Source organism: Ambystoma mexicanum, chromosome 2p, assembly GCF_040938575.1.
Source record: "Ambystoma mexicanum isolate Mex_15411 chromosome 2p, UKY_AmexF1_1, whole genome shotgun sequence".
Taxonomy (NCBI): Eukaryota; Metazoa; Chordata; class Amphibia; order Caudata; family Ambystomatidae; genus Ambystoma; species Ambystoma mexicanum.
The window spans coordinates 1,001,493,269-1,001,519,033 of record NC_090923.1 but is presented as its reverse complement, the minus strand read 5'-3'; the positions used below and the strand labels follow the sequence as shown (position 1 = coordinate 1,001,519,033).

Genomic DNA, 25,765 nt, shown 5'->3' with positions numbered 1-25,765 from the left:
GCTCTGGGGCCAGGCAAATGGAAACCAGTGATGCTTTTACTGTCACCACATCCATGGGGCCTCCATCTCCTGCTGCAAAACAAATAGTTATGTATTTCCTTTGCAGTGCGAGCTGGAGGAGCGAGGGTGCCTCCATCTCGCGCCACAAAATAAATAATTTCTTTCTGAAGTCCTAGATGCATGCACTTGAACATCAGAAAGAAGTGTTTTCTTTCTGAAGTCCTGCTCCCCCCCCCCCAGAACATGGTGTGGCAAGGTCCCTCCCCCACAACATGGGAACTGCCGGGTCCCCCACTATGGCAATGACACCACAGGTTAATAGGATTACATGTTAGGGGGCAAAGTAGTTCTGTGTTATGTGAAGGCATCATGAATTAAGAAACAGATAACAGATTCACTTTTCTAAAATCAATGTTTTGGGAGTAAGCTGCAGCATAAGCTTCAGTTCTTGGCGTTGCATTCTGTGATGGTGTGCCCACTGGAGCAGTCTCCCTTCTGTGTTCGTTGGAAGAGGGTTTTGTTTTGTTTTTTTTACAAATACTAACCCCTAGCGCATAGCCAGCGGAGTAAGCTGCAGTTTGTGGCTTAGTGGCTCAACAATGGGTCAAGTAACTGTGAGTTAGGGGGAGCAGCCTTGTTGTACTGGAAGTTGCTAATTTTATGCGCAATAAGTTGCCTCCTGCTTTCTTTGATCTCCTTGGTTTCACCCTTTGGATATGAACATTTATGATCTGCGGTCATGTTTGAGCCCCCGGCTGAAGCATTTCTCTGCTCTCTCTACTACTCGTGAGAGGATTCTACCTTCCAAAAAGGCCCTGGTTGTGACACAGCAATTGAAGCAGTTGTCCCCAGTGACAGCAGTGAGTGATTCACGCTCCATGCGGAACAACATGAGCGCGAGATCTTTGAGGTCAAAGAGGTCTTTGCTCCTGTTAGAGGCTGCCACGATAGTAAACAGCTTTGACCCGGTAATTAAATCTCTGGCGTGGAGAGATTTGATGTTGGTGAGATCTCCAGGTTAAGGGTTTTTGTGACACCGTTTCTCTAGGGATCTGATTGAGAATTTGTTGGAGGTGAGCTCAGGGGTGTAACAAGGGACGGATGGTTTGGTCTTAGCATGGTTGATTTTTAAGGGGGCATGAGTGTCCAACGGCTTCATAGCAGAATTGTTGAATAATTCTAGGATGGCTGATGTATTCCCTGTGGTGGGGAAGTCTGCAGTTTCCTTCTAGCTTATTTTACTGGGAAGGTTTTGGAATGGGTGGTGCTAGGTGAGTGAGCATTTAGCCTGAACTTTGTGAGCCGTAGTCGAATGAGTGATCGATTGTGGGATGTCAGCATTGTCAGATCAGTGAGATAGGGTCTGTGCAGGTTATGACAGTGAGTGGATGATGTAAAGACCAAGGGTGTCATTACGAGGTTGGAGGTAAGTAACTGTCTTTACCGGCAAGGAGCAAATGTTGTGTCCATGTAGGTAAGAGCCGCTAATAGAGGGCTATTACGACTTCGCAGGCACGAGCTATGCGCCATGCCGGTAAAGACATTACTGGCATGCTGCTAAAGTCCCGAAAATGGACCTTAGCAGCATCATGTATAGCGCAGATTGCACTACCGGCATGAAGCAAGACGGCATTAGCGGTCACCATTAATAGCGGTGACCGCTATCAGCGGTGAAGCGGAACCGGAAGTAGCGTCATTGCACAGGAACAGGAAAGAGCACAGCGGCCATCTTTAAAAGCCCAATCCATTGCTGTCCTCAGCAGCCAGGACCTGTAGTATACTGCTGTGTGGCAAAATCAATCCACAACAACAATACTATACCCAAAGCTGTGAAAAAGGGCATCTCCCGCCAGCGCAAGGAGCACTTTAATGAAGATGAGCTAACCATGCTTGCAGAGATCCTGGCAGAGAATGCCGATGTGAGGGAAGCGGTCATCAGAAAGAAGCAGATCTGGGCACTAGTGGCAGAAAAAGTCAGCGCGGTTGGCAACACCCCCCGCACAACTAAGGACTGCAGGAAGAGGTGGAATGAAGTGCGCCTGCGAGGCTGCAACATCCTCTCGGCAAGCAGGAGCCAGGCCATGGCAACTGGCGGAGCAGAAAGCTCTTCCATTAAGCTGTCCCGGTGGGAGGAGATATGTACAATCCTCATTGGCATGGAGGCCATTTAAGGCGTTGGTGATATGGAGTGTGGCGCAACATCATCGGCGGAAGTAGGTGAGTGTCCTAAGAAAACACTGATGCATAGTCTGATGATAGTCCACCAATGTGTCTGTCTGAAGAGGCAAGCCATGCCCTAATACACACACATTCCAAGCCTACTTGTTGTCCGCAGTACAGACACATGCAGATGCCTGCAGCAAGACAATGCCATACCTTACACAAACCACAGCAAGTTGTTAATGGCATAAGTCACAATGCATGCAGCCTACACAAATATGCATGTCACATAGCATACTTCTGCCCCAACATGAGTGACCCCGACGGATGCCTGCATTACCCACCCATATAGCAAGCAACGTGATCATCCAAACTCCACTGCCTATTACCCTCTATTATGTAGATGAGCAATTATACAAATGTATGCATGATGCTTCTCAAACCATCACTCATGCCGTCCCTCTCTTCGACCCATACTAACCTCTACAGCCGACCACACCCCGTAAGAGGGCCTGGGATGAAGACAACAGGCCTTCCACCTCAAAAGCCCAAGACAAGCCTCAGCATGCACCGCAGAGGAAACCACCTCCGGATGCCATGGCACCGGTGCCGCCAAGGGCTGTTGACACTGAGTCCACAACTCCAGTCACACTGCCACAGGACACTGTAGAATCTGCACTCTCAGCAGAGAGCAGTTCTGTCGGGGAGGCGGAAGCAACAGCACCCCTGGCTGAGGACGAGGCGCAGGAACATGTGTGGGTGCCCGTGGAGGACGACTCCTCCGAATTGCCTGGCACACCAAGTCCGGCACCATCCCCGCAGCTCACGTCCATAGACTCGACACACGCCACCACCCAGGAGCAGTATGGGGGGGGGGTACAACCCGAGTCCCATAGGGGACCCAATAGAAATTGTGCATGATCCACAAGCACTCTCCACCTCCACAGGTGTACCAGCGGCGGTGCAGCGGCAGGAGGAGCTGACCTTCCTGGTGCGACAATTCGTAACTGAAAATGCCCAAGCAAGGCAGAAGTGGCGCAAAACCACCACCTCTCTGGGCAAGATCATTGCCAATAGCACAACTAGACAGTGCGAGGAGGTATCAGCCCTGTGGCGGTCCTCAGCCGCATTGCTGATGCATTGGAGGCTGAGCGTCCGGCACCCCAAGTGGAGCAGGCGACCACCCCATCGTCCTCGAGCTCAACACAGACTATCCCACTACGCAGGTCAGCGTGCACCCTGCGCTGCCCGGAAATGCCGCCACCAGGTGCAGTGATTGGCAGGAAGTAGACGGGCCAGCCTGATGAAGGCAATAGACACTTGTTTAGATATGTGTGGGGGAGTTGTGGGGCGAGACAGATGGGGGTGAGGGTGCGTGGGGGAGTTGTGGGGGGAGGTGGAGGGGGGTGAGGGTTGTGGGGGAGTTTTGGGGGGAGGGGGTGAGGGAGGTGAGGGGTTAGTGCACTTTCATCTTCATTGTACATTTCAATACACCCGTTGTGTGAAAAAAAATTCTTGAGTGGACATTCATCATTGCGCATGTGTCATTTATTCATATACAGTGCATAGTGTACATGTACTCCCACCCCCAGTGCCCTCTGTCCAACTATCATGTCACCTTCTGCAGCCATGTGTGTCAGAAATATTGTGCAATTACTGACTGACGCACAACACATCCCTCCTGTGCATCGGCACCGCGATGATGTGCAGCCACATCTTCTTCACCCCCTTCATCCTCACCAGGTGGTTGCAGTTCAATGTCAGCGGGCAGGGGCACGTTCCGTCGGATACACATATTGTGCAGCATGACACATGCCATGATGATCTTGGCCACCTTCTCATGCCTGTAGAGGAGTGCGCCACCCAACCGGCTAAGGCAGCGAAACCGTGCCTTCAACAGCCCAAAGATCTGCTCAATGACCACACGGGTGTGGGAATGATTGTAGTCCTCCTCGTGCCTGTTCTGTGGATTTCGGACAGGGGTGAGGAGCCACGGCTTCAAGGGATAGCCACTGTCACCTGCATGGGAGACAAAAAAGGTATATGTCAGTCGATTCATGATGAACAGCTGTACTAGTCACACATGCCTGCAGATTATCGTTGGTCACATGCACATGTCCCTGGTTGTATGCACGCCATTTTTAGGCCCTCAATGTGTCCTGTGACATGGACTAATGGTGTGGGTTGCATCTTCAAGATGATACACGGTGTGCACTGCTGTCATGTTCCTCATGCATTGTGTACGCATACAGCTGTGTTCGTGTCTAATTTGTGATGTGTTCTGTGGGATTTTCTGACTGGGAGCGTTGGCAGTAGGCTCTGCAATGTTAGGCATTCAACGCTGATTTTTCCCATGGTGGCATGCTGCATTCCTGTGGTGGCCCTGTGACAGACAGTGGATTCCCTTGGTGGTTTTGTTCAATGCACTCCCATGGATGCTTGTCCTGTGTGGTGATTTGATGGAGACAGCAACATAGTGCATATTCACTGCATGTTGCCGGATGGTGTTACGGAGTGTGAGGTCCGCTGATGAGTGGTGATCGTGTTGTGGGGTGGTTTACTTTTTGACATGTTGTGATAGGTGTCAACCTTACTTCATTCCTATGGGATTTGGGTGTCATGTTCTGTTTGGGATGCTTTGGGGCACTGTGTTTATTGATGTGCACATTGTGCTATCACATCAACATTGACACCATGGTGGTGTGTGCATCTCTCTCCCCATTTCAGTGCCATGTGCCTGTCATGCAACTTACCAAGCTGCCAGGCACGTCATCCAGCATGTAGCGTGGAGTTCCGCAGGACCATGGAGTCATGAGTTGATCCGGGAAATCGGGTACAACAATGTGTGATGATCTGGCTGGTGTCACATACCATCTGCACATTGATGGAGTGGTATTGCTTGTGGTTACGGTACACCACCTCCATGGCATGCGGGACCACCAACTCCATGTGGGTGCAGTCAAGGGCACCTATACCATTGCATGGAAGCCAATTTTTGTATCAAAAATCTCCTGGGGAGTCCGTGGTAGGGATATTTAGTCCCTTGTGTGCTTGAGGAGGGCATCCAGCACTTGGTTCAGAATTCGAGAATATAAGGGTTGTGATATGCCATGCATGTGCCCCACTGTGTGCTGGTAGGTGCCTGTGGCAAGGAAATGGAGCACCGACACTAACTTGAGTAGAGGGGGGATGGCGGGGCGTATTTCAATGAGGCCGACAATGTCGCCGTGTATCATGTCCACGATAGTGGTGATGGTATCCCGGTCCAGACGGTACAGGGTGTGGATCTGCTCAGGGGTTAGGTTGAATGCACTGGCTCTGATGCAAGGAATTGGTAGAAGAAATGTTGTTTCCGCAGAAATGCATTTTCATACATACAATACAATAGTCTCAAAAGCCTAATGCCACAACTGTATTTAATACACCCTTACATGGGGACACCCAAGTTAGCCCCCATGCACTAACATAAAGTCCAGTTAAATGAAGATGTTTTGAACTGGTTCCAGTCACTCACAAATGGTTGTTTCTACAGCTTTCAAATTGCTGCTATGAATGTCACCGGGAGGATATTTTAGAAGGTACATTCATTTTAAATCTGCCAAAAATCCCCCTGGGGTACTATGGGCTCCATAAATGGGGAATTACACTACCCTACCACCACTTGTAATCCCATGGGAAACACAGGGGACCAAGTGGCAGTAACAGTAAAAAGATGATGGTGGTGGTAATTACGCAGATTTCCTTCCATCCTCAAACCTCTTTTCCTGGCTACACACCACCCCTTTTAGTCACTCCACATTACCCTTCCTCCCTTGCCACATCTCCTTTCCTTGCCCCTCATCACCCCTCTTTCAGTCATTCCACGCAGATCCAATGTTCAAAGCATATATTAAAGCCAAAGCAGTTGGCTTTGCCAATGCTTGTTTTTAGTTTGATTTGGACGTGCTTTGCTCTTCTTTCTACTCTTGTTGCCACTGCCACATAAAGTTAAGAAAACAACCTGCTTGAGACCTTCTGTGTCTGACAGATACACTAATGCTAATAACACCACCTGACCAGAATGCAGCAACTTACAAACTGCTGTTCTGTACACACAGAACAAAATTGTAAGACATGTTTTCAAGTGTAACTGCTCCAGCATTTTAGCTTTCTGTTTCACAGGCAGTGTAACTTACACTCAGCGCATGCTGATCAGGAATATTATTTTAAGTAAAACCTTTAAATAATGAACAAGTAAATAAAAAAAGGTTTCTAATGCTCATTTGTATATTGCAGCCCTATTGACTACTTGCTGGCCCTCATTACAGAGTATCTGTCCTGCAGCTCAGTCCCACACGTGCAGTTCAAGATTACAACACAGAACTTGCCTATTGACAGTAAAAAAAAAAAACTGTCTTTGAATTAACTTTTTTCTGCCTGCAAACAGAGCCAATAATCGACAATACTGCTACAAAACAAGTACACATATAATAAAACCAGCTCCAAGTTACGTTTTCATTTGTGAGAACTAGAGGGAAAGTTTAAATGTCAAGCTCCCTGTGATTTGAGTGGTTTTGGGGTTACAATAGGTGAATCCTGTAGCTGTGTAAAGTGCAAGGCTGAGTCATTCAGGCAGGGCCTTTGTCATTGAGAATCACTAATTGGCTGCATTGACACCTCGCCCTCTTTCCAGATGCATTACAATGCGAGTTCCACAGCAATGTGGAAGAGGCTGCCTAGCACACCAACAGAGGACTGGGGGAGGGGGCTGCTTTGCAGGAAGATTCCTGGCTCTTCATTTCAGTTTGAGTGAAAAAAAGCAGTTTAATTTTAAAAAGTGAACGCCCGCCATATGTTGTACTCTCCTCTCTAACACATACAATTAAAAATGAACAATATGTGTGTGTATTTTCTTATACAAGCAAACTTTTAAACATTTGCATTTTATTTTTTAGAGTCTTCAAAAGTCGTTACAATTATTAAGTATTTGCTTCTTGACAAATGCTACTGCTGCCCCATAAGTGCAGGCATGGCAAATTAAAATATACATTTCACAAAGTGTTAGCACCTTCACAAAAAAGGAAATCTAATTTGTTAAAACGGGTTAGTGCTGTTTATTTTCTTATTTTCAGTTTTGCAGGCCTATTATGTGGATGAAGGAGTAATGTCCTTGCAGCTGAATATGGCAAGCCCCTTGATTTCAAGCAACTCTAGATAATACAAGGGAATTAAGAGACACAGCGAAACTATCAACTGTGCGTTTGCCACAGAGGTAAACCACTACTGATCAAGTAGGACACACTGGGTCTCATCGCGAGTTGGGCGGTATACCGGTGGTATTACCACCGGGGCTAATAGTGTTATCGCAACCCCCACCCCGGTGTTATTAGCGGCACTGGATCACATGTTTGGCAGAACAGTAATTCCCCATTGGGCCCATTCGGTAAATTTCAGCACAACTACCGTCAGCGGTATTACCACGCTGTAATTGCGTTGAAAATAAGCACATTTACGGCGCATTTACCCCCAGATGCAGGCAAACGTGTGATTTGCCAGACCCTTAAATGTGACTGTAATAGCGTTACTGCCACATTTAAGGGTTACGCGATGTGTACAGTTGGACCAAATTCATCGTCGGGCTCAGCTGCATATTATGGGATGTTGTAACTTTACCTCCAAAAAGCAAAACATATGCAGCGGGCCCATGATAAATCTGATAAATCCCCTTGGAGTCCTATGGACTCCTACAATGCAGATTAAAACTCCCTTCCTCCACTGCTGTGGTTGAGGCTGGGGGTGCCAGTTGAGGGATAGGCATCCCATGAGCGAACCGCTGGGACGGTGGTAGCACAGATGCATGCAGACTCCTGAGTGCTGAATGCCCCACTCCGTCAGCAGATCCGTTGCACACACGACATTGAGGTCACTGGCCTGTGAGGTAGCCCCATTTGGAGAAAAATGTATTTTTCTTTCTGATTTCACTTTCTGTACAGAAATAATGTCTTTATGAAGGCAGAGTGACTACAAAAAGGAACTTTCTTTTTGAAGTCCGAGGGATCCCTCCACCCCATGCAATGGAAGACCCTAGGCTGGAGGCCTCCATGTCATGGGTTGGGGAAGCCCTATGACTTCAAAAAGAAACAGTGGGCCTCATTATGAGTTTGCCGGTCTGTAAACAATGGAACCGGTAAGCTTGCCGGTTCTGTTGTTTCTGGACCGGCAAACTAAGAGTTCTGCAAGCGGGTGCCTTTCAGCCCAACAGGTCTGACCTGGCGGTCAGAACGCACCGGTGCGCACAACTCGACGGATGCACCGGCACCATTCATGAATTGTGCCGGTGCATCCGGCCTCCCCATTCAATTGAGTACAATGAGACTCGAATGGGAATGGGGAGTAATATTTTCCTGCACCTAGGAATGGGCAATTACTGGGTTCGCCGGGGCTTTAATGCACTGGTAATTGCCCATTCCCGAGCACCGGAAAATTCATGACTCCCGTGGCGGTATTTACCGGCACGGCTACCGCCAGGGTCATAATGACCCCCAGTATCTTTTTGAAGTCACTCTGCATTCATAAAGAAATTATTTCCGTTATGGTTCAGTCCTTAAAGGAAATCATTTCTTTATGAAGTCAATGTGACTTCAAAAAGAAACACTTTCTATTTGAAGTAATAGGGCTCCCCCTTAACCCCATGACGGGTGCGTGTGTGAGTGTATGGTGAAAGCGTGCACACTTAAATGTTTAGGTGGCTGCCTGTGTGAGTGGATGGTGAAAGCGTGCACACTTAAATGTTTAGGTGGCTGGGTGTGCATGTGTGTATATGGTGAATGGTGTGTGTGCTTGTGTCCTGGGGTGCAACAAAACCTACATTTCGGCAGGGCTAACCCTTCAAATGTTGGGAGAGGCGCTAACTTCACGGGCGGTGGGGGAGGGCTGTATTTATTTGTGTGGGGGAATCCTATTTCTTCTTTATGCATTTTAATAGGACTATTCTAGTGCAGCTTCAATGTTACAAGCAGTTAACTCTCTCCTTTAAGGTTTAAAGTTCCCACTTATGGACTGCTGCGAGAATTGAGTGCTCAAATGTTCCCTCTCTACCCTTCCAATCAATCCCCTGGCATAAATGTACTAAACCCACATCACGATTTCAATTGGCTAAATAATTTGGCATTTGAATGCAGGTACTAACGTGAAATGATTTATGTTAGTAATTCCTAGGCTCTTGTTGATAGCAAAATCCAGGTGCCGTTTAACATCTTTGTCCTGTTCTGTCCGGCAACTGCTCTGAAGGTCAGCCAGGTCGAGTCAACATAGCCCAACATTTCGGGAGGGGAGGAGTGCTGAATCCCAGTCAACTCAATGGTGTTGCACCACTACTTGTGTTTAATGTCTTGATTATGTATTAGTAATATTCGTTACTCCTAGCCCTATTCTTCCTCGTCCCACTATTTGTGTATGAGGCAGTCTGCCTCATACACAAGTGCTGGGATGAGGTAGAGGTACATGGAGGTAATGCCTCACTTAGCTACCTGTAATCTTCATTACTCCTAGTCCGACTCTTCCTCATCCCAGTACTTATCAAAGAGTGAAGGAGCCTCATATGTATGCCCTGGGACAAGGAAGAGGGACACGGAGGTAATTCTGGGCCAAGGATCTGATTTTGGAGGTTGGGGAAGGGGTGGGAGGGAGAGGGAATGTTTGTGCATTCGGGAAAGGCAGAGGACAGCCGGCTCAAAGAGGCCATAGGAGATCCACCCGAGGTGGACGGGTCAAAAGTACTAAGGCTGCAGCAGCAGCAGCAGGTGCCTCTTTACCCTCGGCATCTGCATCAGCCGCCCCCAAACCACTCTGAGGTCTTTCCACACAAAACACCTGTAGGGGGCAGGTTAACTCACCATCTGACGGAATGGCAGGCTATTACGTCAGATGCTTGGGCATTGGAGACAGTTACCCAAGGTTACTGCCTACCCTTTCTACGCATCCCTCAGAGTCATCCACCGAAGCACAGCTCTCTAAAAGTTCCAGATCCGCTCCTCCTGCAGGAAATTGTAGACCTGCTAGAGAAAGGTGCCATAGAACCGGTACCTGTAGCGGAGAGGAACAAGGGCTGGTACTCCCCCCTACTTTCTCATACCGAAGAAGGACGGAGAACTGAGACCTATCTTGGATTTACGAGAATTGAACAAGTTCCTCAGGAAGGACAAGTTCAAGATGGTAACTCTCTCTCAGATCCTACAGGCCCTCCAGATCCAGGACTGGCTGGTATCTCTGGACCTCCAGGATGCTTATTTCCATGTGCCAATCCATCTCAAACACAGGAAATACCTGAGGTTCGCAATTGGTAGCTCTCATTATCAATTTCGAGTTCTGCCATTTGGGCTGACCTCCGCCCCTAGGGTCTTCACCAAGCTAATGTCGGTAGTGGATGCAAGTCTAAGGAGGGAAGGGATCCACGTCTACCCCCTACCTGGACAATTGGCTGATCAGAGCTGTATCTTCGGAACAAGCTCAGATCCAGCTAGATTATGTCTGCCACTTCCTTCACAAACTGGTCTTCTCCCTCAATTTAAAGAAGTCACAGATGATACCATCACAGAGACTCCAGTTCATCGGAGCGGTCCTGGACACTTCCCTGGGAAAAGCCTCGCCACCAGAGGTGAGGGCTCAAGATATTCTGCAGATGGTCAACAAGTTTCAAAATGCCCAACATCTCCCAGCCTTTGACTTTTTGAGATTGCTAGGCCTCATGGCATCCTGCATCTTCCTTGTGCCAGAGGCTCGCCTGAGAATGAGATCTCTCCAGTGGGAACTAAGAACCCAGTGGTCACAATACTAAGGAAGAATGGCAGATCTCCTCCGGATTCCGGACAAGGTAGCCCACGACCTTCAATGGTGGGCCTATCCACAGAACATCTTGAAAGGAGAACTGTTTTGGCAACCATGGCCGGAGATAACAGTAGTCACAGACGCCTCACTCACGGGGTGGAGAGCCCATGCCAATGACTTGACCATCAGCGGTCGTTGGTCTCCATCGGAGTCCAGACTACACATCAACCTGTTAGAGCTGAGAGCGATCAGACTAGTGCTGAAAGCTTTCCTGCCATCAGTACAGGGGAGAAATGTCCTGATAATGACGGACAACACGGTGGCCATGCACTACCTCAACAAAAGAGGAGGCGTAGGGTCACTGCCACTGTGCAGAGAGGCAATGCAGCTCTGGTTTTGGGTAATTCAGGAAGGAATCTCTCTAGCGGCAGTTCACCTAGCCGGAGAGAAGAATTTGACAGCGGACACTCTGAGCAGGCAGAGCACAGTCTCCCACGAGTGGGAGCTAGCTCAGGAAGTCCTTCAAGAGATCTTTGCCCTTTGGGGAACCCCTTAGGTGGATCTGTTTGCCACCAGTACCAACAGGAAGTGCGATCTGTTCTGTTCAAGGGAATTTCCCCCGAGAGGAGCTCTAGGGGACGCATTCATAGTAGACTGGGAGTTTCCACTCCTTTACGCGTTTCCACCAGTTCCTGTTATTCCTCAAATGATCAGGAGGTTGAGAAGATTCCGGAAAACCATGATCCTAATTGCCCCGGTCTGGGCCAGGAGAACGTGGTACCTGGACCTTCTGGATATGTCCTCTGCCCTCCAATCTGTCTTCCACTCAAAGAGAATCTTCTCTCGCAGAAGGGAGGTCAGGTTCTCCATCCAGACATAAGAACCCTCAACCTTCACGCTTGGCTTCTGAAAGGTTGAGGTACAAGGATTGGGACCTCCCTGATGACGTCATGGAGGTGTTGCTTTCGGCCAGAAGGCCAGCAACAAAGCCTTTATACCGCTGCCATTGGAACAAATTTTGCAGCTGGTGTAGAGAGAACGATATCGACCCTTTTTCATGCGGTACACCAACAGTGTTATCGTTTCTACTCTACTTGGCAAACTCAGGCCTTCAAGTTGGCACTGTAAAAGGCTATCTCGCGGCGCTATCAATCTTCAAGCGCACTGCGGAGGAACCATCGTATTTCAAACTACCCTTAGAAATACAAGTTCTCAAGGGATTAACTAATGTCTATCCTCCAAGACCATTCCAAGTTCCCTTATGGGACTTAAATTTAGTCTTAAATTTCCTAATGGGTACTCCCTTCGAACCACTCCACTCTTGTTCACTTAGATTTCTCACTCTTGAAACTGTCCTATTAGTAGCACTAACATCTGCTAGGAGGGTGAGCGAATTACAAGCTCTACCTTGTAAACCCCCCCATACTATTTTCAATAAGGACAAAGTTGTCCTACAGGTGAAGCCTAATTTCCTCCCAAAGGTGGTTTCTGATTTTCACATCACTCAGAAAATTACCTTACCTTCGTTCTACGCTCCTCCCCATCGGGGGAAAGAGGAAGAAAGGCTACATAGGCTGGACCCAAGGTGAGCTCTAAGCTTTTACATCAGCAGACTGGCTAGGATTAGGCAAGCAGACCAACTGTTTGTAGGCTACTCAGGTCACAAGTTGGGACTACCCATAACAAAACAGACCATTTCCAGGTGGATTATTTTGGCCATTCTGGAATGTTACAAACTGGCAGGGAAAGAGCCCCCTCAGAATCTTAGGGCTCATTCAACCAGGGGTATCGCAGCCTCTTCGGCCCTCCAAAGAGGGGTACCGGTCCGAGACATATGTGCGGCTGCCAAATGGTCATCCGCACATACATTCACAAGATTTTACAACCTGGATTCCTCCGCTAGTCAAGAGACCAGATTTGGCAAAGCCATATTACATTCCTAAAAGGGATACATGACATTCTTACTTCCACCTCCAATTACATGCCACTGCTATGGGAGTCTATCAAAGATAAGGAATACGTCAGAGGACACAAACCCTTCGAAGAACAATTTACTTCTTACCTGGTAACGTTCTATCGATGGGATGTTCCTCCGACGTAGAGCACACTATGAGTAAGGCAAACCGCACGATGAGACAGCTATCCTAGTACGGCAATCCAAGAGGAGGAGAAAAGAAGCGAGAACCGAAGGAGCAACAAGGAGAAAAGCAACCTTGCCATTTCCAACGCAGACACGCAAAGTCTCTGTGAAAGGAATTGTAAGACTGCAAACAATAGCCATCGTGTTTTGCAACAGATGTCAATGGTACACAAACCCCTCCTATACTAATAATCAGGACAGGGAGAGGCCCCTGCTACTGTTGTACCATCCTAGATTCCAGAGACAAGAAAAGCCAAGCGGTTCATCACAGCCGGTGAGTCGAAGGGAGAACCGATAAGAAACTGAACTGTGTTGAACGAAAGTTGCAAATGGCGAATTGAGGGGAAATCAAAGAACTGTTAACTCCTACTGGGAAAACCAGCTGCAGAGGAGTCCAGCACCACATAGGTGCTCACTCGAGAGACTCTGGTTAAATTCCCCATGGTTGAAACTGCCAATACCAGAAGGCCTTGGGAAAGTTGAAAGCTACAAGGAAGAGGTTAAAGTGGTCATGCAGGGGTCTAGCAAAATCCTCTGTACAGTCGAAAGTCTTTGACCGGCAGTAATTAGCAAGCTAAGGAAGATGAATCCGCATAGTGAGAAAGGAGAATGAACATTGTGTTGTCAAAATTGAACCTGACAAAGTGATGCCGACAGAAAGGGGCGAAACATGGGGCCCTAATGAACATTGTGGTGACAAGCGTGAACCCAACGGAGGGATGTCCGAGCCGGAGGAGCCTGAGAAACTTGGAAAGAAAAACCGCAGCGTTTTCCAACACAATAACGTTGTATTTATGTTTGCGGTTGCTTCAAAAGCGACCGCAAACATAAATACAACGTTTTTAAAGCTGCGGTTTTATTTCTAAGTTTTCTTAGCTCCTCCAGCCCGGAAAACTTAGAAAAAAAAACGCAGCTAGTGCTTATTTTTTAAAAAAAAAATAAATAGCACTTACCGAGATTCAGCTGCAGCTTTCCTGCTCTGGTCTCCGGTCCCCGTCCTCCGCCTACAGCACTAATGAAGGGAAAGCCACCCAGCGGTAGCTTTTGTTTACTACAGCTGGCTGGCTTTTCCTTCATTAGTGCCGCAAAAGCAAAAGCCAGCACAGGAGGGCCTCCATTTCACAAAATAGATGCGCCCATGTGCTTGCTTTTGCGAATTTTGAGCTTGAATAGCTCAAAATTTTACATAGGAAGTTTTAAAACGGAGAATGCTAGTATTTTTTTTTTATGTTGCCCATCTATTTTTTACTAGACCATCCCTTTAAGACTTGTGAATGCGAAAGGTGAAATTGTTTTGGACACCAAGCCGTAGTGAACCCGACAGAGGGAGCCAACTTTATAGAATGGTCTGAGTCCGGAAGAGGGGGATCCAGGGGTGAAAAGCCATCAGCCAACGACACGTGATTGTAGCAGATGTTATCTTTTTTTTAATGAAGCCATAGTGGAACCAATGGAGGGAGGCCGACAATCGAGATGAGTCAATGCCCAAAAGAGGGAGACGCAGGGGTGAAGAACCATTACCCTAGTACAATCAGACAGGAACTTTTGTTTATCACTTTGAACCTATCAGACCTTCGGAAGCAAGAAACCTAACCACTGAAGGTCCCGATAGAGCTAGGAATCTTTGTGGATCTGAGCCTGAAAGAGGGGGTCTAGGGTTAAAGAGTCATCACCCAGCGTACATACGGAAAGGAACTTTTTGTTTATTATTTTGAACACAGCAGAACCTCGGAGGCAAGAGACTTTTTGTAGAAAAGAGACTTAACCAAAGAATGTCCTGATAGCTGAGAGCAGAACTGTCGTCCCATGCTGGGAAAGCTCGAGAGTGTGCTGTGCTCAGGAATCCCGCCTTGTCCCATGCTCAAAATGTCGTGATGGGAGACCCCAGGCTACCACACCCTGATTTATCATTTGTGAACACTTCTTTCTTTCTTCTCAATCCTGTCCCAAACTATTTTTGTATTTATTTGTAAGGATTGGCAATCATTAGTATAGGCCCTTTTATTTGACAAGACGCCACTAGGACAGCCTTATTATTATTTCATGGTCGTAGCTTGCTCCCATCTTAGATTTAGGTTTAGATTAGGCGTTTTTCCAACCTCCCTATACAGTTTAATAAACACCCCTGAACTGTGATTACGTGTGTCTGTCTTTACTGTTGCCACCACGAGTACCTTACCCTGCACAGTAGCACAAAGATATGGACAATAGGTGTGCCAGTTTATGAAGGTGTACAAAAGTGGAACAAATACCAGTGACAAAACAAAACAAACAAATATATATCAGAAAACACTTACAAGGGTAGCATTAACCTAAGGGGGAAAGCTCTTCAAACTAAAGAGTACTATATAACTCTTCAATATTACATTATTACGTGTCGCTGGAGGGAGTGGTGGGGTCACGTAGGGATAATGAGGGGCAGGGCAATAGCAGCTTTCTCATTAGCCAGTAAGTTCAGTTTATGCCAAGCTTTGAAGAAATCCACAGTTGGGCTGTCTTTCATTGTTATGGGTAGCAGCTTCCAGTGGAGCAAGTAGGGAGAAAGAGTGGAAAAGAGAGGAGGAAAGGTGTTGCATGGGACAGTGAGTTTGAGTACAGAGGAGGACCAGAGGGAACAGGTTTGTGAGTAGCAGATATACAATTAGACAGATAGTGAGGAGGACTACCATTGATAGCATTGTGGACAAGGAGAATGAACTTGAATAGTGGTTGTGCATGGAGAGCCACCAGCATATTGTCTGTAGGTAGAAGTGGATGAGGATATCGGTAGGATTTATTATATGTGGGTAGAAAAGTTGAGGACTTTGTCTGGAGGGTTGAAGGAATAGTACGGAAGGCTTAGTAGTAGGCTTGACCAGTAGTCAAGTTAGTAATAAAAGGAGAAATTTTACAAATGTTGAGGAGGTTAATATGAGCAGCAGAGGTAGTGGTGGTGATGAATTGTTGCATTTGGAGGTCGCTATCAAAGAGGACCCCCAAGGTTGCAAGCCTCATTCAAGAGAGAAAGAAGGAGATGCGGAAAGGGGAAGGTAGGGTTAGCAATGGAAGCCATGAGAGAACAAGTTACTTTCTTACCTGGTAAGGTTCTTTCGAGGGGATGTTCCAAAGACATATTCCACATCTGACAGGTAATCACCACAGCTGTGCTGCTTCAGAACATTTTAGGTTCCTGCGTCGATGACGTCGATGCGCTGTCCTCGAGGGCCTCCGTCAAGCCGACGTCACCGGATGTTATAAGTAGGACGCACGACGCACGCAGCCTCAGTTGTAGTTTTTTCCCAGAACGTGTGGCACCAATCTTCTGCCAGTATGACTACAGAAAGCCTTGCGGAAACAGAAGCTGCAATCGCATAAGAAATTCTGTAGAGGGGCAGGCTGGGAGGGAACGATGTGGAATACGTCGTCGGAAAATCCCGCCGAAAGAACGTTACCAGGTAAGAAACGAACTTGTTCTTCGAAGGGATCGGTTCCTCCGATGTATTCCACATCTATGACAGACTCCCAAAGCAGTACCAATGTAAGGAGGTGTTAAAAGAATTTAGAATTTTAGAATGCCCAATTAAATTGCAGAATAGAGGACTGCCTTGCCAAAGGCCAAATCTTGCCCATGGATATAATCCAGGGAGTAGTGTTTTACAAAAGTATGGACAGAGGCCCATGTGGCTGCTTCACAAATGTTATGAATGGGAACACCCCTCTGCAGGGCAGAAGAGGCAGTCACCCCCCTAGTAGAATGGACCAGCAAGCCTACCGGAGGGTCCTTACCCGCCAAGCAGTAACATTCAGAAATTGTCAAGATAATCCATCTAGACAAAGTCTGTTTAGTAACAGCTTGTCTCAAACGCCTTGCAGCGTATATTACAAAGAGCTGATCATCCACTCTGACCCGGGACATGCGCGAGATGTAGAAACTTAAATCTCTCCTAGGATCCAACCTATGGAGCCTCCCCTCTTCCTTACCAGGATGCGGAGGAGGACAGAACGCCGGAAGAACAACCTTCTGGCTTAAATTAAATTCCGACACAACTTTCAGAAGAAAAGAAGGATGAACCCTAAGTACAACCCTGTCCTTATGGAACACCATGAAGGGTGGCTTAATGGAAAGTGCCTGCAACTCACTCACTCTGCGAGCGAAAGTGACCGCAACTAAAAACACAGTTTTCAAGGTCAACAGTCTCAAAGGGCAAGAACGTAAAGGCTCAAACGGAGCTCCCATGAGGAATTTTAGAACCAGGTTCAAATCCCAACCGGGCACCTGGAAAGGTGTCGGTGGAAACACGTTAGTGAGCCCTTTGAGAAACTGGGAAATCAAAGGAATCTTAAAATAAGAACACTCCTCAGACAAGCGCTTAAATATGGACAGCGCCGCCAGGTAACCCTTAATGGTACCCACTTGCAGGCCCTTGTGGGCTAAAGAAAGCAAAAAAGACAGAACCACAGGAATGGCACATGAAAAGGATCCACATTCTAAACCCTGCACCAGTCAGAGAACTTTCTCCAATGGCAACGGTACAGGGACTTTGTTGCTGGCGTTCTTGCCGAAAGCAACACCTCCATCACATCTTCAGGAAGGTCCCAATCCTTATACCTCAACCTTTCAGAAGCCAAGCATGAAGGTTGAGGGACTTGACCTCTGGATGGAGAACCTGACCCCCCCCTCCCATGAGAGCAGATCGTCTCGGTAGAGAAGACGGCGTGGAGGGCAGATGGACATGTCGAGAAGTTCAGGGTACAATGTTCTCCGGGCCCATGCCGGAGCAATGAGGATCATCCGGGAACCGAACCTCCGTAACCTCTGCATCACTTGCGGAATGACGGGGACTGGAGGAAACGCGTACAGTAGTGGGAAGGACCACTCCACTACAAACGCGTCCCCTAAGGCTCCTCTTGGAGGAAATTCCCTCGAGCAGAATCTTACGCACTTCTTGTTGGTACTGGTGGCGAAGAAATCCACTTGTTGGGTCCCCCAAAGGGCAGAGACCTCCAGGAGAATCTCCTGAGCCAGTTCCCACTCATGAGAGACCGTGCTCTGCCTGCTCAGAGTGTCCACCACCACGTTTTCGTCTCCGGCCAGATGAACTGCCGAGATCGACATTTCCTGCTGGATGGCCCAGAACCAGAGCTGCATCGCCTCTCTGCACAGAGGTAGAGACCCTGCGCCCCCATTTTTGTTGAGGTAATGCATGGCCACTGTGTTGTCTGTCAGAATCAGGACAGTCCTCCCCTGTACAGAAGGCAGAAAAGCCTTCAGGGGTATGCCTGATGGCCCTCAGTTCCAACAGATTGATATGGAGTCTGGACCCCGTGAGGGACGCATCCGTCACGATCGTTACCTCCAGCCAGGGTAGCCAAAATGGAGCCCATTCCTCAGATTGCCTTTGACGGCCCACCACAGAAGATCCTGGGCGACCGAGGGCGGCACCTGAAAGGGATCCGACATCCTGCCGGAGGACTGCGACCACTGGAGCTTGAGAGCCCATTGCAGAGATCTCATCCGCAACCTGGCCTATGGCACCGGAAGAATGCAGGATGCCATGAGGCCGAGCAACCTCAAGAACTCGAACACCAGGAGACTCTGGGCAAGTTAAATTTATGCACCATCTGCAGAATGTGATGAGCCCTCACCTGGGGAGGGAAACACTGCCCCAGGGATGTGTCGAGCACTGCTCCAATGTACTGGAGCCACTGGGTAGGTGTCAAGTGGGACTTCTTTAAGTTGAGGGAGAAGCCCAGCTGAAGGGAGTGACAGGTGACTGACAGATGATCCAGGACTTGCTCGGGAGAGCGCGCCCTGATCAACCAATCGTCCAGGTAGTGGTAGACGTGAATCCCCCCTTTCCTGAGATACGCTGCCACCAGCACCATGAGCTTGGTGAAGACCCTCGGGGGGAGGTCAATCCGAACGGCAGGACCCGAAACTGAAAGTGCGAGTCGCCAACCGCGAACCTCAGGTACTTCTTGTGCTTGGGATGAATCGGCACATGAAAATAAGCATCCTTGAGGTCGAGAGACACCAACTAGTCCTGAAGTTAAAGAGCCTGGAGGACGTGAGAAAGAGTAACCATCTTGAACTTGTCCTTCCTGAGGAGCTTGTTCAAACAACGCAAGTCCATGATGGGCCTCAATCCCCTGTCTTTTTTCGGAATCAAAAAATATGGGGAATACCATCCCTTGTTTCTCTCCGCTACAGGCACCAGTTCTATGGCTCTCTCTATTCTCAAAACGGTACTGAATCACAGGTAGGGATAAAACAGACCTCTTGCTCTGTGCGCATACACTTGTATAAACAAAAAGACAGTCCGATATTTACTTAGGTGTCACTAAACACTCTTCCCACAACAAAAAGTGGTATCAATTATCACAAAATTTTATTAAGATTCTAAATTTCATAAAACAATCATAAAAATGATCATCATACATACAACATATACATTATGCTTAAAACCACACAAGTAGAAATACCATAAGTACGGCAAGTTTTCAGATGTTCTATAAGGATCTTACATTGTGTGTACAACTCACACTCTGATTCCTATGTCACACTACTAATGGCCTATTTCCTATTGGTATAATACAAACAACCCGACTTGTACAAGTTTCTGTCCTTAAGATACAGTGATGTAGGACATTCTTCAGGGGAAATTGTCTTGTGCCGCAATTTAAAAATTCTTCTTTCTTAGGGGAGAACTCTGTTGGTCAAAAAGTGAACACCCTATTAGTATCTAGTCATTGAGTATCAATCTCTATTTACATAAAACATGTATACCCTCATCCCTCCAAGGGTAAAGAGTATGTCTTAAATTACATACCTCTCTGCTCAATCATGAATCTGGGGCTTTCTCAGTTAAATATTGTAGATTCCCGATTTCTTCAGGTATTCTAGCGCTTCCTTATCTCTCCCTTCTCTCTAGTAGTGTGTAAATAGGGCAAAAAGATATGGGATTTAACACAACCTCCCATATATGTCAACTTCCTAGGCTAAAAAATAGGTTCAAAGTCTTACCTATATCAAAGCAGGGTTATGCTACAGTATGGCTGAACATCTTGATCCCAAGTGTTCTGTAAGGATTCCTCCTGTATACTGGTGAGTACCAGACTCCACTCCCCTTATAGGGCCAAGTTCCTGTAAGAGATAGATCCCCATTCAGATTTCTATAGTCCTTATAGTTCTACAAATGTCACCTCCACCATGGAGTTTTTCATGGATTTATTCATCCAAATTCTGCCTTCACTTACTTGAACATCCTTTCTCTTTACCACCAACCCGTAGAAGCACCAATCCTGTGTTCCTGCTAGGATCTGGCGCCCCGCGATTTTCGCGGGTAAAAACGGCTTGAAAACGTGACGTCATGACGTCATCGCGCACCAAAACGTTTTTTTTTTTTCGTTTTTTTCGTTATTGACGTGACTTAGGGCACACAAATACCCACCCTTTGGGACAACTTCTCAAATTTCATATGTAAACTTCTATTTCCAGGTGGAAGTCAACAAGGCCACGGAGAGTCGCAAACATAGTTAGGTGTAAACTGAATAAACACCAGATAGCAGAACAAAGATACAAATACCACACAATCAGTCTCCATGTCGAAAACAAAAAGGGAACTGTGTCTTCAGCTGTACAACATAGCGCTATTCTCATAGATATTAATTTGTAACACATCAACTTAACATTTAATTGTGCGGGAGACAGGTCATAAAAACCCTGGCGGTCCCCCGATGTCATGTGCCAAACTTCAAGGTGTCAAAAACTCATAACACTCTTCCCATTGGCAATATCTTGTAATACATCAACTTTACATTTCATTGTACGCAAGTCATGGGTAAAAAGTCCCCAGATGGGTATCGCAACTTAAATCCTCATCACCAAGGGGTGTCAGAAATTCCAGATCTAGTTATTATACTAATATGAATATGAATTCATAGATATTCTACTAGATTGAAGAACCCCATTGTCCATATTCTCTATTTACCTAATTAGGCATTATGCCATTCGACTCCTTCATTCAAACCCCTAATGTGACTTTTGGACAAAAAAATAAGTTTTTGTTCTAGATGTAATAATTTTCTGTTGATAGCCATCTGTGACTGTCACTTGACTTGTTTCAAAATACACCACTCGAAATTGTTACATGAATGTTCCATTTCTATAAAATGTTTGACCATAGGCGCTTGTTCCACCTTATTCCTGATACAGCTCCTATGTTCAATCATTCTAGTTCTGCATTTCCTATTAGTTTTACCAATGTAGATCAGTTTACATGGACATACAATCAAATAAATCACATTGTTAGTATTGCAATTGGTATGTTCATTAATGTTCCACATCCTGTCCAGTCCCAGATCTACATTTACTGTTTTTCTTGTTTGAGTACACATAGAACAATTACCGCATGGAAAATGTCCAACAACAGGGGGTAAACCCCATAGATTTGTTTGTTGCAAAGGTCTCTTTTTGGTACTCACATCATTTCTCATTATCAAATTTCGTACGGTGGTGCTTTTCTTAAAAGCTACAATGGGTTTGCCCACTTCCTTGGTCATGATCTTGTTCCAATTTCTTGTCACAATACCCTTAATTTTATATGACAGATTGCTGAACGTATTGACAAATACTAAAGGGTTCTCCTTTGTTTTTCTTTCTCTTTGAATTTGCTGGTCAAGGAGGGATTCACGATTATTATTAAAGGCCCTCTTGGCTGCTTTTTTTACCAGAGAGGCCGGGTATCCCCGATGTACCAGCTTGGTAATCAGATTGTTTGCTCCATTCTCGTATGATTCATTAGTGCTGCTATTTTTCTTTAACCGCAAAAATTGGCCAAATGGGAGGTTATTCTTCACATGTTGAGCATGATGACTTTTGAAATATAATAAGGCATTCTTATCAGTTGTTTTAGTATATGGTCGAACTAAAAGTAATCCATTCTGGTGGTATATACTGATATCTAAATAATTCACTTCCTTGTTACTTATATTACTAGTGAATTTAAGATATCTATTTTGTAGATTGAGCCATTGTAAAAATTGGTCTGCTTTCTCTTCGTTCCCTTTCCAAATGACGAAAACATCATCTATATAACGTAACCAACAGATGATGTTATTCTGAAAAGGATTACGTTCATTATAAACTACCGTTTCTTCAAACATGTTGACATACAGATTGGCGACATTTGGGGCCATGGCTGAGCCCATTGCTGTCCCTTCAATCTGTTTGTAGAACTGTCCCATGAATTGGAAGAAATTTTTAGTGAGGGCCATCTCTGTGCACCATTTTATGAAAGAACTGGCTACCGGGTGCCCATCATCTCTTTTCAATAAAGTTTCCTCCACTACCTCCAAAGTTGCCAACTGGGGTATGTTGGTGTATAGTGCTTGAATATCTAAGCACATGAGTAAATTAACCGCGGGGTCAAAAGTGTTGCCCTCTATTCTGTTGATAGCATCAGTGGTGTCCTTAATATAGCTTCTCATAATAGGAATGAAGGGTCTCAAATAGAAATCTACAAATTTAGAAAGTGGTTCCAAAAGGGAACTCACTCCCGAAACAATAGGTCTCCCCGGCGGGTTCTCTAAACTCTTGTGAATCTTAGGTAATGTGTAAAAAATGGGTACCCGCCCGTTCTCTCTTGTCAAATATTCACCCTCTTGTTTACTAATCATCTGTTCATCCACTGCCTTATGTACCTTGTCTCGAATGATATTTAAGAGGTCATTACTGGGATCTCTATCTATTTTAAGGTAATGATTCTCGTCAGATAACAGTTTCTCACATTCCTGAATATAATCATTCCTATTCATTATGACAATAGCGCCTCCTTTGTCTGCTTGGCGAATAATAATCTTATCATTTGCCTCCAAGTTCTTCAAAATCGTCTGCTCTGCTATACTTAAATTAGAATGGTGAGGAATACCCTTAGTTTCCAACTTAGTTACCTCTTCCAAAACCTTTTTTTCAAAAACCTTAGATTCAGCTGATTGTGCACTGCTAGGTGCACAAAAAACGGAGGGATTTCTCAAACCACTGAAATTATCACTTTTATCAAAGGCGTTATCCATAAAGAATTCTTTAAGGTGAACTTTCCGCATGAACTGATTGAATTCAATCCTAAATTCAAAAGGATTATGAAACTTGGTGAGTACAAAGTTCAAACCCTTACTGAGTACTTCTTCCTTTTTAGTGATATGAGTATCTGAAAGGTTCACTACCAACCCCTGTAACTCCTCGTTTGCATCCGTTCTGGTTCCCACTGTCTCCGATCTCCTCCTCTTCCTAAAAAAGACTGCCTTTGGTTATTCCCCCTCTGGCTGTTGTTCCTTGTACCTCTTCCTCTACCTCTAAAGGGACGGCCTCCACCCCTATGGCGCCTTTCTCCAGCAGGGACTGAATTTCCTGGGCAAGGAGCGGATCCGGACACTTCAAAGAGAGATTCCCTGGTGGATTGTCGTGAGGCCTCTGCCGGAAAGGAAGACAGTAGCCGTGGGCTATGATCTCCAGAACCCACACATCTGAAGTAATGGCATGCCACTCTACAGGATACTGCGCCAGCCTTCCCCCAACCGGCGAACCATGGGACCTGGCCTCATGACTGAGCTGAAGCGGCTGCGGCAGTGGCTGAGGGCAAAGAGGCAACTGCCCGAGCGGCCTTGGCACCTCGAGTACCCTGTTTTCCACCTCTGGCACTCCTATGGTGACCCTTTTGACTTGCAGCTCCCCTCGATCTACTAAAGGAAGAGTAGTATCGAAAGGAACATCACCTCCATTTCTGTCCCCTAGGACGAAAAGGCGGAGGTTGGTGAACTGCAACGCTCAACGACTTTGCTGCAGCTTTGGAGGTCTGCAACCTCTCAAAGCTCTCATCAGCCTTGCTGCCAAAAAGATGTTCACCATCAAAGGGCATGTTGAGAAGCCGAGCTTGTACGTCAGGAGCAAACCCCGACTTCCGCAACCACGCAAATCTGCGCAATTCGGTGCTCGCCGCCATGGACCGGCTGACACAATCTGCCACGTCCAGACCCGACTGAACTGATTCACACATGGCATCCTTGCCATCCTGAACGAGAGCAAGAAAACCATCCCGTCCCTCCCCTTCCGGAATATGTTCAGCCGCCAAAGACACACAATTCCACAGAGTGTGAGTGAATCGTGCTAAGGCACACACATAGTTGGCTGCCTGTAAAGCCATACCCCCTGAAGAAAACACTTTCTTCACCCAGCCATTTAAACGCTTGTCGTCCCTATCAGGAGGGATGGTAGGGTACGACACCTGCTTTGCTGGGGCCTTAGCCTCCTGCACCACCAAACTCTCCGGAGTGGGGTGCATAGTCAAGTAGCTGGGGTCGCTACTAGCTGGACTGTATTTCTTCGGCAAAGACTTGCTCACTGCCGGGAGACTCTCCGGAGCAGTCCAAGCCGCCGCCACCCTTCTCTGTAAAGCCAAATGAAAATGCAGCATCAGGTCAATGGATGGACCTTGGTCAAGGATATCTGTCAGGTCATCCTGCAGAAAATCCACTGGTGGCGCAGACCACCCGAAGTACTCCGTCACCCTCGACATGAGTCGCCTGTACAAAGATTCAGCATGCGTACCAGGCTCAGGCCTGCCAAATTCAACCTCTGGGGAGGTATCAAGACCACTGGCATCATGCAAAGACTGACGCTGGCCTTCCAACTGTCTATGACCAGATAACAGGTCATCAGGAACCTCCTCAGGAACCAAACCTTCCCCAGACCCTTCCTCCATCTCAGAAATATAATCCAGAGGCTGGAACAAATCCCTGGAAGAGGGCACAGAAAAAGGCTCAAGTACAGGCCTTACCGACTTCTTCAGGGCCTTCCTCGGAGTTTCCACCGATGCACGGGTACCTCCGGTAAAGCCTCCACAAATGGCGTGGAGGGCGTCGACGGATTCGGCATCGATGTCGAGCGAGGCGCCGATGGCTTCGACACAGGCCTCGAGGATGGCGTCCCAAGCGTGTGCTTCGACGGCCCCGGCGCCGATGGCATCGATGACTTCCTCGGAGGCGGAGTCTTGAGAGAGTCCCTCGATGGACATGGCGCCAATGGCGTTGAGGTCTTCTAAGAAGACCTCATAGACTCAACCGGTCTCGAGGGCGTCGAGGACCGGGACCTGGAGCGGGCATGGCTAGAGCAATCTACCCTGTCCGATCGGGACCTCGAAGGCTCCCGATGATTGCACCGACCGCCCGAGCCCGAAGCCGTGCGAGCAGTGGCCCTAGCACGTTCCCTGCCGGCTTCTTTGGAAGGCGCGGATGGAACGGAGCCCTGCGACTGGAAAATCGCCATCATCTCCGTAAGAAATGCCTCCCATTCCGCAGGAGAAGAATGCTTCTTGGGACAAGCAACCTGCCGACGGGCGGAGTCCTCGGACGAGGACGGGGAAGGCGACCGGTGACAGTGCTTCTGCGAGTGCCTGGAAGAGGCAGAGGAATGGCAAGACCCACTCCGAGACCCATACCCCCTGGAGTTACACTGACGATGTGGAGAGTCGCCCCTCGAATCATCGGTCGAAAGCCCAGCGGATTTTGACTTTCAGGGCTTGGACACCCTACCAACAAAGCTTCTTCTTCCGACCCCGCAAGGCCTCCGATGTTAACGACTGGCAATCGTCACAATCATCCGTAGCGTGGTCCTCACCGAGGAAC

At 47.2% G+C, this 25,765-nt stretch overlaps 1 protein-coding gene across 1 annotated transcript; it reads right to left on the bottom strand.

Annotated features, from left to right (window-relative positions):
* Positions 1–19,451: 19,451 nt before the first annotated feature.
* LOC138567010 (uncharacterized) lies at positions 19,452–24,127 on the bottom strand. The gene is made up of 2 exons (XM_069644814.1): positions 20,109–24,127; positions 19,452–20,012 (listed from the first exon to the last, which is right to left on the bottom strand). The coding sequence occupies exon 1, from the start codon at positions 23,186–23,188 to the stop codon at positions 21,194–21,196; it is 1,995 nt and encodes a 664-aa protein (XP_069500915.1). The 5' UTR covers positions 23,189–24,127; the 3' UTR covers positions 19,452–20,012; positions 20,109–21,193.
* Between the last annotated feature and the right edge of the window lie 1,638 nt (positions 24,128–25,765).

Bases quoted from the DNA above. Each gene is read 5' to 3' on its own strand.
- LOC138567010 (XM_069644814.1), bottom strand. From the start codon at position 23,188: ATGCGGAAAGTTCACCTTAAAGAATTCTTTATGGATAACGCCTTTGAT.